General features: G+C 41.1%; 1 protein-coding gene across 1 annotated transcript; it reads right to left on the reverse strand.

Annotated features, from left to right (window-relative positions):
* Positions 1 to 8,573: 8,573 nt before the first annotated feature.
* SPINT4 (serine peptidase inhibitor, Kunitz type 4) lies at positions 8,574 to 12,881 on the reverse strand (the record flags this gene model as incomplete). The annotated part of the gene is made up of 2 exons (XM_082430436.1): positions 10,100 to 12,881; positions 8,574 to 8,761 (listed from the first exon to the last, which is right to left on the reverse strand). The coding sequence occupies exons 1-2, from the start codon at positions 10,413 to 10,415 to the stop codon at positions 8,574 to 8,576; spliced, it is 504 nt and encodes a 167-aa protein (XP_082286562.1). The 5' UTR covers positions 10,416 to 12,881.
* Positions 12,882 to 14,647: the final 1,766 nt, after the last annotated feature.

The following is a 14,647-nucleotide window of genomic DNA, read 5'->3' on the forward strand; positions in this document are numbered from 1 at the left end:
TTTTCTGTTCTGTCTAGTGGAAAACTAACAATTGAAAGTTCTTGAGAAATGCTTGAGACACTAATGTACCCAGTAGCATTCCATTAGAGGGAATGACTTTGTATTGGACCAGGCAATTTCATTGCAGTTATATTTCACTTACGGCTAAGCCTCTTTTTTTCTGTGGTGTCACAGCTTCCTTAACCCACATTTATGGGCTCAATTGGAATTCTCTTTCACCTGGTAAAGCAGGAAAAGAAGGATTATATTTTTATCTAAAGTGAATGAGCCTATCAAGGGGGATATGGTTAATGCTTCACCAAAGGGACTCTGAAGCCCTAGAGCATGTATTGTACATCATCTGAGGCGGTAAAGGTTCATGGAAGTTAGAAAGCATGAAAGCCCGAAAGATGGAAAGATTAAAAACTACCCAGGAAGTCCCACCATGAGCTCATATTTCTTCTGTCTAGAATGTTACTTTCGGTTACCCAATGTGTAAAGAGCCCAGTTAAACAGAGGTTCTGGCCAAAGGTGGGGCAATATGGAATGTACAATATTTGGAGGAGGAATGTTTTTAAAACAAGTTACAGCCTTATAAGATACAGCACAAATATGCTACGTAGTTTTCCTTGTATTATAGAATTAAATGAAATTCCCTCTTCTCCATTTTACTTACTGTTTTATTTAAGATATGTTGGTTGATGTTGAAACTTGCCATTTGATACACTGGTTGCAGAATTTCCTGGCAGGATTCAGGTAGTGCTAAAAGAGAAGGGACTTTACCTGTACAACCCTAGCTCTGAAGGTAGTTGAGGTAGTGAACGGGACTTCCGATGGTCTCTTTTTGGGTTGTGTTAAATGCTTTTGGCTATTTTAATTATAAGCCTTAAGAAGTTTATGAATGGAAAACAGTGCATATGAGTTAAAGAGTCAAGGGGTGGAATGTAGTGAGTATTTTTGGTTTTGTCCACTATCCTCCATCTGGTAATAGCACCCCAATTTTTCTTTGCAGAACTTGTCCTCTACATATTGGACTCTCAATCATGGTGTCCCTTCTTTCCTATAAGTGTGGGCAGGAACAACTCATGAATGGGAGAATGGGGAGCTGTGAGTATTTGGGTAAGAGTCAGAGAATCTAGGGTTTTAATGTTCAGGGATTTTGGTTCATATTGGGCAAATTTTTTTTTTTTAAATTCTTTGGCCTTGCCACGCAGCACGTGGGATCTTAGTTCCCTGATCAGGGATTGAACCCATGCCCGCTGCATTGGAAGCGTGGAGTCTTAACCACTGGATCGCCAGGGAAGTCCCAGGCAAATCTTAATTCTGTTATCTTGTTAGTGCCAGGATATTTTCTTTTTGCTAAGGGGATAAATTATTATTTTGTACTTGAACATTATGAGTGAGAAAGGTTTAAAACATTTTAGCTTGTAGTGCATAGACTGTATCAATTCTGTTATATATATTATGACTCTACATCTCCATGTGATTAATAATATATATTCTATGTGGCAACAAACATAAGCAACCGTGATATGGATCTAGGTGGAACATTATTTTTGAAAAATGTTAAACTTATGTTTTAAAATTTCTGATACCCTTTAAATGTTTTTGCATACTTGAGTTCTAGAGTGTCATTATGATCCAGTCCTGTGCTGATAACGTAATCAATATACAATTAGTTTCTCTGCTATGCAAGGTCATATATTGTTAGAGGAAGCCAAGGGAGGCATAATTCCTTTTTTTTTTTAAGGCTTTCATAATTAAACTGTATAAAAGACTTGGAATCTGATTTAATAGTCAGTGGGTAGAGGCTAAGTATCTTGTGTTGGCTGGAGTACATTCTCCACAGCATGGAGAAAGATCAGGCCAAAAGCTGGAGTAAAAGGTATCTGAAGGTTCTGGTTCCATGGTTCCAGCAAGGTTAACATCTTTGCTTCTTCTGATCACCAGCTCCATTGTCCTTAGTAGGACAAGGCTGAATAGTGGCAGGGCTGGGTGGGAGAGGCCCTAGGCTATAATGAAGGAATAAATATATTCCAGAGTGCTGAATACCTTGTATTTTTCCCCTATGTGTTCAGAAGAAGGGCTAATTGATGGCACCATTATTTAAATATTGGGTTCCCGAAGTTCCTGTATGGTGGTGTGCAAGCATGGGAGTGAATGTTCAGAACTGCAGGTCCTCAGGGAGAGAAGATGAAATGTTCCATTTCAGTGTGTGAGGTCTAAGACACTGGGTGAAAATGTTATGGGGTGGAAAACAGTGAGGGTCATTAACTCCCTGCTTTGTCTGGATAAAACTTTTAAAAGAAGGATGCTTGAGAAAAGCTTGGAGTACCTAGTAAACCCATTAGAAGTCTATTTAAATAAGGAAGGAGTCTACATTAGACCAGTTATGACATGGTCCAAAGGCACAAGTACATTTTATGAGAAAGCAAATTACACTCTCAGCCCATGAAATATACTCTTCTTGTTGTGTTGTGTTGTCACGGTATTTGAAATCCAAACTTATGGTTTCTTCAGGAATTCTCAAAGACCAGATGACTAATGGTGAAAAAAGGGTCTGATTTGCACAGTCCTTCTGTGTATGTGTGTTAGGACTGATTGAAAACAACTGCTTCAACATTTATAGCTCCATTACCCTGAAGGACAGCGAGGAATGAAAATTTTCCAAGTGGCAAGAGCTTGAGGAAATATCTGTCCTTGTCCACTTTACCTGGAAGCAAAGACAACCTAATTCATGGATTTATGGGAAGTTGTAATGGTCTGCCTGTATTACAAGGATAGTGGAATCAGTAAGATTAAAAATTGGTGAGAACAGGGACTTCCCTGGTGGTGCAGTGGTTAAGAATCTGCCTGCCAATGCAGGAGACACGGGTTCAAGCCCTAGTCCGGGAAGATCCCACATGTTCCGGAGCAACTAAGCCCATGCACCACAACTACTGAGCCTGTGCTCTAGACCCTGCAAGCCACAACTACTGAGTCCACGTGCCACAACTACTGAAGCCCGTGTGATCTAGGGCCCGTGCTCCGTAACAGGAGAAGCCACCGCAATGAGAAGCACCGCAACGAAGAGTAGCCCCTGCTCGCCTGGAATGAGAGAAAGCCCGCATGCTGCAACAAAGACCCAGTGCAGCCAAAAAGTTAATTAATTAATTAATTAATTTTAAAAAATTTGGCCAGAGAGGAAAAAAATGTATATTTATCTACAAGATATATGTATCTTGTTCATCTTGCAGTTATTTTACTTCTTGGATATTTATATTCATATCTTTCACCAAATTTGGGAAGTTTTCAGTCATATTTTGTCAAATATTCTTTCCTCCTTTTCTGTCTCACTTCTCCTTCTGGGACTCCCATAACGAGTACGTTGATATATTTTGATGATGTCCTACAGGTGTTTTTTCTTTCTGTTCTTGAGACTTGATAATTTCCATTGTCTTATGTTCAAGTTCACTGCTTTTTTCTTTTGCCTGCTTAAATCTGCCTTTGAATCACTCTAATGAATTTTTCCTTTCAGTTATTGTACTTTTCAGCTCCAGAATTTCTTTTCTGTTTGTTTTTAGTTAAAAATCTCTTTATTGATATTTCCATTTTATTCATACATTTTCTTTACTTTCTTCACGTTAGTTCTTTGAGCACCTTTAAGACAGTTGTTTTAAAATCTTTGTCTAGTAGATCTTCTATCAGATCTTCTTCAGGGACAGTTTTGGTTGATTTATTTTTTAAAATTTGAATGGTCCATACTTTCGTATTTCTTTGTATGCCTTGTGATTTTTTTTTTTTTTTGGTGAAAAATGGACATTTGAATCTAATAATGTGGTAACTGTGGAAATCAGATTCTCCCCCTTCCCCAGGGAGTGGTTTTATTTTGTTACTGTTTTTGTGCTTTTTCTTTTTTTTTTTTTGATTGCCTTAGGTTGTCCCTGTGATCAGCCTGAAATGTAAACTTAAGATATTCTCACATCTTTTCTGAGCCCTTTCCTGGACATGCATGCTCACTTCCTAATTTTTCCTATATATGTAGTTATTTTTTAAATGTCCTAATCTTTAACGTCCGGCTCCCAAAAAGAAAAAAAATGAAGGGTAGGGAAAGGGCACTGGCCCTTTAAATCCCTGGAAGTCACTTTGGCCTGAAGGGGAGGGGCTTGTAACAATGAGAGGAGGTGCTTCTTTTTTTTTTTTTTTTAAATTTTAATGACTGATTTAAACATACCAATCAAAGTGGGTTCTATCAGAGATTCTTTTTTTTTTTTTTTTTTTAAACAAAGCAATCCCTCCAGGACATTCTTTTTTTTTTTTTAAATTAATTAATTAATTTTTATTTTTGGCTGTGTTGGGTCTTCGTTTCTGTGTGAGGGCTTTCTCTAGTTGCGGCAAGCGGGGGCCACTCTTCATCGCGGTGCGCGGGCCTCTCACTATCGTGGCCTCTCTTGTTGCGGAGCACAGGCTCCAGACGCGCAGGCTCAGTAATTGTGGCTCACGGGCCCAGTTGCTCCATGGAATGTGGGATCTTCCCAGACCAGGGCTCGAACCCGCGTCCCCTGCATTGGCAGGCAGATTCTCAACCACTGCGCCACCAGGGAAGCCCGAGGAGGTGCTTCTTTATATGATCAGAAGTAGAAATCAGCAGTCAGAGCATAGATCCCTGATATCTAGAGAACAGTATTCTTTTTGCCCAAGTTGGCTGCCACAGCTATGTTAAGCTGCTCCAGGAACATGTGCACAGCTGTCAGCCATGTGGCTGGGGGTGGAGAATATGTAGCTGCTGCTCTGCTAAGACCTGAAATTGACTGAAATTAATTGCAACTATTATCCAAGTCCTCCCCTGGAAGTTGCAAGCCTTCAATAGACTCCAGAGTTTCAAAATAATTACCTCAGAAGATTCTGCCAGTGCCACTGTTGTCTAGGTGGGCAGACAGATTTCTGGTGCTTCTTACTATGCCATCTTCCCCTACCTTAATTTTTATATTTTAAAGTTCTGGGAATTCCCTGGCGGTCCAGTGGTTAAGACTTGGTGCTTTCACTGCCATGGCTGGGGTTCAGTGCCTGGTCGGGGAACTGAGATCCCGCAAGCCGAGTGGCTTGGCCAACTACAACAGCAGCAACAACAAAACTTCTTTATTCTTCTCTGATATTTGTGAGGGCTCCTCGACCTAATCTACCATCACTAATTCGTACTTTGGCTGTATGCTTTTGATTTATCTCAGCTATTGTGTCATTTACATTACCTATTAAATTTTCCAAACCCTGTATTTTTTGTTGGTTTTTCTTTGTTAATATATGTTCCTGCTTAACATATCAATATGCACTCTTATCTAGTTGAGAATATTAATTATGTCTATTTCATTTATCTCTTCAATTAATTCAGGGTTATTTCCTATTGGTTATTTAGCTTGTTGTTTCTCTTTGTTGACATGTTTGTGGTAAAATTTGTTTGTGATCATTTGTCCATCGGAATGTGAGCAGTTTTTGCTTTTATTGTGTATGTATGTGGTGGATGGGTTAGTGTGAGAGGGACGAGGCAGTGTCGGGAAGAAGGACCAAAGCCCACATCTCTTACCTGGCACTTCTCTTGGTTGATTTAAAGTGGATGGTGGAAAATTCCAGCCAGAGACTCACACTAATACAATCTGGGCTTATTTACACCCATTTGCTACTTCCTGAATAACACTATTCCCCCACATGCTCAGGGAACATATCTTCTGCCCTTGATGTGTTTTCTATGGAAATTTTTTTTCCCTTAGGTTCAGTTATCTATCCCTCAGTGTGTATAGGAAGAAGGGAAAACAAACTCTGTGTCTGGCTAGTCCAATTGCACCTGTTTTTATACACCCCTTACTCTAGCTGGGCTCTGAGACCGCCACTATGTCATCTCAATTGCCCTTGCAGTATCTTGGGGCTGTTACTGCTTTGGTAAGGGAGCAGACACAGACAGACTCAGATTTTTGTGTTGGGGAGAGTAACACAACTCAAAAGCTGTCACGCAACTCATTCTCCCACCTTTGGTGCCCAGCTCTCTGTCTTAGGCATCAAAATATCCTTTTCTCTCCAAGATACAACTGCCTTCTTTCTTCAAAGGATTCTTAGTCTTGACTTTAGTTATTAATATTTATATACCTTCTTTTTACTTCTCTGGCTTTTCCAGGAGTTGACTGAAAGAGGGAGCAAACAGACTATGGGTATATGTTATTTTGTCTCCAACAATCTTTCCACTTCTGGGACACCCAGCTTCATGACTCATGATAGGAAAATCTCAGAACTTTCATTTATGTGGACCAGTCAGATTAACCTAGTCCCTATATTTCAGGGTCCACAGCATGTCTCCTGCAGCTGTTGGGGCTCAAGAATGACTTGTAATTCTAGAGTCTTCACCAAAGTTCGAATGTACACATGTTCAGAGTAAACCCTGTCTGGATGAGGGTCTGATTTTGAAGTAATCAGAATTTTTGCAAAAAATTGTCTCTGCTTAGGGGACTGGTTTTCTTATTCTTAAGATTGAGCAGACACCAGACTTACATGTCTAGCTATAGGATCTCACTGGTTCACAGTGCCTCTGACATTGACCCTAGTCACCAGTGGTCCAGGATGTGATTCACAGGTGAGAGATTGGATTTTGTCAATAAGATGGACAGGGAAGATGTGCAGGGAAGAGATGCCTGAAGAAATTCAGAGATGAGATGGCCAAGCTGAGTATCCCACAGCTGGGAAGATCATGGTCATGCCGAACCTTGCAGCATTATATTCAGAAGACTTGCAAAACAGTGTTAGGATGACCATTCTCTTGGGAGCTAAAACACAGTCACTGAATTGAAGCTGAGGGTTCTTTTCCCAGAAGGACGGAGAAGAGCCAAGTCGAATGTCCATGATGAAGGTACTAAAAAATGTCCAAATAACTATGATAAATAGAGATTATGTCAGCAAGTTAGTTTAATTAATCGGGACTCCTGGTTTGGTGAACATGAATCAGAAAACAACACAGAGAAAAATTTGTTATGAGTGCAAGAACATTTCACTTGAGTGTCAGGTTCACTGTTTGGTTTGATTTTCAGGACAAAGAGTAGCACAGATTTGGTACTTTGGTTCTACCAATTACGCAACCTGAGAGGCAAAGTGATACAAACCTATCCATATTTGGCTCATCACACCTGTAACAGTGTAAGCATTGAGTACATGCGTGAGGAATGGCTCAGTGGGGAGAGGGGAGTAATGGCTAGGACCAGCTCACATTCCAGCTCCGGATAAGGTGGTGGGGGTCGGGGGGAGGATATTCAGAGAGGAGGAAGGGCTGACACATAAAGTTCTTTCATTTTAATGATCATACAACTAGTTCTCAGGAAACACAACACTGCAGTCAGGAAAATAGCAAATGGATGCAAAGATTATGGAACTTACAAAGATCTTAAAATTGGTCTGATTTTTCCTACATCTGTGTTTCAGACGGTGTATCAAGAAGCTCCAGAATTTTTAAACTTGTAATCCACTATGACCTGTTCAAGCAAAACAAAAAAACAAACAAAAAAACAGACCTGTGTTATAGGTTTTGGAAAGTCTCCCTCTACTAATTTAAGTCATTTTTATCTCAGGGGAAGCCCAGAGGATGCCATCTCTTTCAATATCCTTCCTCTTCCATTGATTAAGCTCTCATTCTTCCATTAATCTCTCATTCTTTCATTCCCTTAAAACTTAGTCATTGTCTTCTATGTGCCAGGAACTGCAAAGAGTCACTAGGAGGGACTTCCCTGGTGGTCCAGTGGTTAAGACTTCACCTTCCAATGCAGAGGGTGCAGGTTTGATCCCTAGTCGGGGAGCTAAGATCCCACATGCCTCGGGCCAAAAAACCAAAACATAAAACAGAAGCAATATTGTGACAAATTCAATGAAGACTTTAAAAATAGTCCACATCAAAAAAATCTAAAAAAAAAAAAAAAAGAGTCACTGGGGATATTAAATAAATAAAACAAAATTTCTGCTTTTGAGTTACTCCCAAGGCCATGCTCCATCTCAGTTTCATGGAAATCAGCCATGCCATAGTGCTGTTACCTCCGTGGACCTCTTTCTAGTTCCTATGACTTGGAAATGGTGCAGTGTGGGCTGGGAGCTTAGCTGTATAAAACAGTATGTTGCTACGGGAAGTTCACAGGTCTGGGAGTTCAAGCTTGGGTCTGGGTGATCACGTAAGATGATCCAGCCCTGGATGATCAGATTTGTTTAGGAATCTTGCCATGTCATTTAATAATGTGATCTGGGGCCAGTTAGTTACCTCTACTGGACGTGGTTTCCTCATCTGCCATATAAAAATAATGGTACACATCTATCTTAGGGTGTTTTTAGTTTTAAATTCTATCAATATATGTAAATTACTTAGTGTAGTACCCAGCACATGGTAATTGTCCAATAAATGATGGCTATTATGTTCTCTCTGGACTTTCGATTTCCTAACTGCAAACTGACAAGTGATTCTGAGATCCAACCCAACTATTAAACCTTTTGATTATGACAATCCTCCCTCTTCCCATCCCAAACCAGGGTTTGTCCTGGGATCTCAGAGCCTCTCCTTTTCCTCTCCCCAAGGACCAAGGACAAGATTGAATTCCTTACTTCACCGCTGCTTTGTACTCTTCATCGCAGGCTACTTGACATTCTATTTTAAGCTTGTAGTTGTTAAGATTGCCATCACAGCCAGAGTAGACAAAACTTTCACATCTTTTGGAAGTTTTGTTGTAGAAATATCTAAGGTGAATTTCAAAGCAGCTGCCAAATCGGTAGTCCATTAAGCAGGGATCTGCATGAGAGGTTCCCACTGAGTTAGGGGGAAATAGAGAGTTGTCTTCACAGGCCCTTAAAAATTTCTCACATTAGTCTGGAGATATTCCCTATTCAAGGTCACTGAAAGGCATTTGGTTTTCTCTTGGTATTAGGATCACTTGGCAAGGTTGCCCTTGGACATGGAAATTGATTAAAACTCTAGGTTCTGGTCCTGGGCAGTGACTTGGAGACATAGTGAGCAGTGAAAAAGGAAGTTCTATCAGGTATCTTGTGCAAAGTAATGAGGTTTACCTGTCACATCTTACATTTTATTAAAGCACAATCTCCTGCTTCTCCATACTTTCATCTTTCTCTCCTCTTAACTGCCTGCATAGGACATACAATGCTTACCCTCCAGTTTTCATAGACTCACTATACTAACCATGCCCCCAGTTTGAGGTAACTGTGCCTGCTACTCGACACAGGATACATACCAAGATGCATAACCCTGGAGGTGACGCTCTTTCACCCTCATACCCTGTCATCTCTCCCTCTGTCCCCTTGCCAGAGGCAAATCTTCTGTTTTTATTCAACATGGTTGTATTGGCAACCCAGAGATTGTTATTCATCCTATTCAAGCAGCCAGACTGGAATATATTCCTTGGTAAATGTAACTATTTAAATACAGTTACATACATAATCTTATTTTATACAAACACACTCTGATACAGGCATTTTTCTGATCTATGTGTAACACAAGGGAAACTGAAGCTAAGGGGTGGTAAGGGATTGAGTGACTTGAACAAGTGTACATATTTGCTAAGCGGCAGGGCCGAAATTTGGGGTGTCTGACTCACGGTGTAGACTGTGCTATCTCCCCATGTTACGGAAGCACTCGAGCCTGTACACATTATCTGTGGAAGAAAACATCATTGCCTTTCACATCTGCATGTTGAGCTCCTCTGAACAGCGACCATGTGTTCAAGCATTCTCTACTCCCCCAGAGCCTAGATATTGAAAATGCCTCAGTCTGTTCAGTTTTCCTTTTTTTTTCCCTCTCATCTCAGTACATACTCTTGAATGGCCTGAGATCTTTGAAATTTGCCATGAAACCCCTAATTCAGAATACTTCTAGTCCTTTGCACCTCCTACAAAAGAGAGTCCCATGCGGAAAGGACTTATTGGTGTCATAGTTTGTTTTTTTTCTCATCAGATGCCTAGAGTAGATAATGCCCCAAGTCAAGGTAGTAAGAGTTTATGGGTATTGACACAAAAGGAGGACCTTCCTGGACCACCTGGATATCAAGTTTTTTCTAACTCTTTCTTCCTCCTTCATAATTAGTCTTTGGATTTATTTTCTGTTTCAGTTTCATACCTTTGAGTTTTCCACATATTTTCTCAGAAATCCTAGTAACACCACCCATTAGCGGGGTAGTCAGCAAGAAGAAGGCGAAGAACCCCAAAAGAAATCCCAGCTCAGTAGACTTCATGGTGCAGCTAGCAGCAAGTAGGAGAGTCTTGGTATCAACTGGTGTTATATTTTGGACCTGATACTTGAGAGGGCTGAACCCACTTACCCCAAGGGCCAGGACTGGGCATTTCCAGGTATTGAGTTGGACGGTGAGTACTTGGGTATCCAGCCATGAAGCTGAAAGTCCCAGGCTGATTAGACCCCTGATAGTGAGTCTCATGTTTATCTAGAATGCAGAGCTTCTGGGTACGTTTAACCATGGAGGGTAGAACCATCGGAGCATTGAATTAAAAAGGGATTGCTTCCTTTCCTCACCTTACCCTTCTACAGCAAGGAAGAGACTGATCCTGGTACAACAGAAAGAATGTAATAAACACAGTAGTAATGATAGTAGCTGTATGGTCAGGTCATTCAAGATGGCTGTTCTCTTGCTCTCTGTACATCCCCTGCTTGACCAGTGCCTGCTTCACCTACACCCTACTCACAGGACTGACCTTCCTACATACTTGCCCCAAGCCCCAGCTAATGATTGTTTTTATCAAAGGGGTGGTGAAGGGCATGCCCCTTTGCTAGTTTACCTGGTTGGTAACCGATAAGCCAACCTGACAGTCAATTCCCCCTTTAACTGCTAACCCGCCCCCCCTGCTGGCCCCCAGAGCGAAGACTGCTTCCATGTCCTGCCCACTGTCTGCTGCACATGATGGTGTGTCGCTCCAGGACCTTGCTTCAGCCGTGTAAATCCCCCTCTCCATTAAACAGATGTCTCTGTTGCTGACTCTGGGCTCTTTCTTCAGTCTTGAAGCTGGGCAAGTACAGGCCTTGCAGGACTGTGGGGTGCAGCCTAAGAGTAGCTAACCCCTATAGTAATTCCTTCATGCAAAACACTATTTAAAGCCTTATATCTATATCTATATCTACTTCTATCTCACTAAATTATCACATGCACCCCATGAGTTAGGTGCAATTACGATCATCACTTACAGATGAAGAAACTGAGGCTGAGGTTAAGTTATATGTACAAGGTCACACATCTATTATGTAGTGGACACAAGATGTGAACTCATGACACTCTATTACCTAGGAATGTGGGACACCTTTGTTCTGTCTTCCTGTAAGACTTTTGAAATTTTGACTTTTACATTTGAACCTTTAAGCCACCTGAAGTTGATTATTTTTGGTAAGGTATAAAATAAAGATATGATTTCATTTTTTCAATGCTCCCAGACCCATTTAATGATGAGTGCCTCTTTTATTCAGTTTCTGAACTCTTTATTTCACTACACTGTATATTCCTGCTCCAAAACCATTCTTAATTGCTTGAATTTTGCATTATTTTAGGATTTTGCATTTTCATATACATTTTATTTTTTTTTGGAGCAGAGAAAAGTTTATTGTGGGGCCAAGCAAGGAGAATGGGCGGCTTGTGCTCAAAAACCCCGAACTCCCCAATGGTTCTGGGGGAAAAGTTTTTATAGGCAAAATTTGGGGTGAAGGCTGCAGGGTGTGAGGCTTTCTTCTGATTGGTTGGTGGTGAGGTAACTGGGTGGTCCTCCAGGAATCTTGTGCTCAGGCTGAAGTCACCATCCTCCACCTAGGTGGGGGCCTTAGTTCCTGAAGAAGAACTCAAAGATATTGTTATATATATTCCTTAAGAAGGAACCAGGACCCAGCCCCAAGGCTGCACTATTGTTTCTTGACTACTCCTCCCTTGTTTCTGCGTCCCCTCACTTCCCTGATTAGTACTTGTTTGAATCTGCTCATATACATTTTAGAGACAGTTTGTTAAGCACTTCAGAAGACCCATCTTGGTTATTGATTTGAATTGCATTGGATTTACAGATCACTTTGAGGAGAATGACGTCCTTACAATATTGTCTTTGGTATACAGTTCTTCTATACTGGTTTTCATTAATATCTGCCAAGAAAGGTTTATGGTATTTACCATACAGGTCTTGCAATCTTATTTATATTTTTGATATTACTATAAAAGTTGTCTTCAAACATTACATTTCTTTCTGTTTGTTTCTGATGTATAAAATGTTATTCATATTATATATTAATCTTATGTCCAGCATAAGCATTTCCTTAATGAGTAGTGATGTTTATGATCCTTTCATATACTTGTTCATTTGTATGTCTTCTTGGACAAATGTCTAGTCAGGACCTTGTCCTTTTTAAAATCAGACGTTTTGGGTTTTTCCCCCTAATGAGTTGTGTAATTTCCTTATATATTTTGGATAGTAACCCTTTACGAGATATATAGTTTGCAAATATTTTCTCTCATTCCGTAGGTTGCCTTTCATTTTGTTGATTGTTTCCTTTGTTGTGTAGAGCTTTTTTTTTTTTTTAAACTTTCTCAACTATCCGTTATCCTTCAACACCTGCATTTTTTTAAAATTTTTTATTTATTTATTTATATATTTTTGGCTGTGTTGGGTCTTCGTTTCTGTGTGAGGGCTTTCTCTAGTTGTGGCAAGTGGGGGCCACTCTTCATCGCGGTGCATGGGCCTCTCACTATCGCGGCCTCTCTTGTTGTGGAGCACAGGCTCCAGACGCGCAGGCTCAGTAATTGTGGCTCACGGGCCCAGCTGCTCTGCGGCATGTGGGATCTTCCCAGACCAGGGCTCGAACCTGTGTCCCCTGCATTAGCAGGCAGATTCTCAACCACTGCGCCACAAGGGAAGCCCCGTGTAGAGCTTTTTAATTTGATGTAGTCCCACTTGTTTATTTTTGCTTTTGTTGCAGGAAGGGGGACCCTTCCAGGGCCCGAGAGTGGGCTCTTGTCTAACACTCAAAAATGAATTGTCTGAGGAGACACAGGTGCTGACAAAACAAGAGACTTTATTGGGAAGGGGCATCCGGGTGGAGAGCAGGAGGGTAAGGGAACCCAGGAGGACTGCTCTGCCACGTGGCTCGCAGTCTCAGGTTTTATGGTAATAGGGTTAGTTTCTGGGTTGTCTCTGGCCAATCATTCTGACTCAGGATCCTTCCTGGTGGCCCGTGCAGCACTCAGCCAAGATCGATTCCAGCGAGGAGGATTCTGGGAGGTTGGTAGGACATATGGACTGGTGTCTCCTCTCTCCTTTTAACCTTTCCCGAATTCTTCCTGTTGGTGGTGGCTTGTTAGTTCCGTGTTCCTTACCAGGACCTCCTGTTGCAAGATAACTCATGCAAATGGTTACTGTGGTGCCTGGCCAGGGTGGGTGGTTTCTGTCAGTGGTTCCCCTAACACTTTTGATGTTATATCCAAGGAGGTTTCTCCTTATGTTTTCTTCTAGGAGTTTTGCAGTTTCAAGTTTTATGTTAAAGTCCTTATCAGTTTCGAGTTAATTTTTGAGAGTGGTGTAAGATAAGGGTCCTATTTCATTGTTTTGCATGTGAATATGTAGTTTCCCTAACATCATTTATTGAAAAGACTATCCTTTTCTGAGTGTGTATTCTTGGTTCCTATGTCAAGTTGATCCTTTATGGGTTTATTTCTGGGCTCTTGATCCTGTTCCATTGGTCTATGTGTCTGTTTTTATGCAAGTACAATAACGTTTTGATTACAATAGCTTTGTAGTATTGTTTGAAATCAGGAAGTGTGATGCCACCAGATCTGTTTTTCTTTTTCTTTTCTTTCTTTCTTTTTTTTTTTTTTTTATAAATTTCTTTATTTTTTGGCTGTGTTGGGTTTTCATTGCTGGGTGCAGGCTTTCTCTAGCTGTGGTGAGCAGGGGCTACTCTTCATTGCAGTGTGTGGGCTTCTCATTGCAGTGGCTTCTCTTGTTGTGGACCATGGGCTCTAGGCACATGGGTTTCAGTAGTTGTGGCACAGGGGCTCAGTAGTTGTGGCTCGCGGGCTCTAGAGCGCAGGCTCAGTAGTTGTCACGCATGGGCTTAGTTGCTCTGCGACATGTGGGATCTTCCTGGACCAGGGCTCAAACCTGTGTCCCCTGCATTGGCAGGTGGATTCTTAACCACTGCACCACCAAGGAAGTCCCCAGATCTGTTTTTCTTATTCAAGGTTGTTTTGGCTCTTTGGGATCTTTTGTGGTCCATATAAATTTTAGGATTTTTTTTTTCTATTTCTGTGAAAAATGACATTGGACTTTTGACAAGGATTGCATGGAAACTATAAATCACTTCGGGTAGTAAAAGGGAAAAACACACTCCTCCTGTGTGTTCTTTACTCTCTCCACTCTACAATAACACTGCTTCACTTCTGAGACAAGGGGTGTGTGTGTGTGTGTGTGTGTGTGTGTGTGTGTGTGTGTGTGTATTTCAACACATCAAGCAGTTCTGTAACACCAGCAGGGTGTCCTACAGTTTAACTAATTCTGACATTATCTACCTGGAAATATCATCAGATCACACAGGTTAAGGGCTCAGTCTCACAAGACTGCACCCCCTCTCCCCATGTCAGATACCAATGGCAAGTCAATGTTGTTAGCCATGTTTTTGACCAACTGG

The sequence above is a fragment of the Balaenoptera physalus genome (assembly GCF_965194825.1).
Source record: "Balaenoptera physalus genome assembly, chromosome: 16".
NCBI lineage: Eukaryota > Metazoa > Chordata > Mammalia > Artiodactyla > Balaenopteridae > Balaenoptera > Balaenoptera physalus.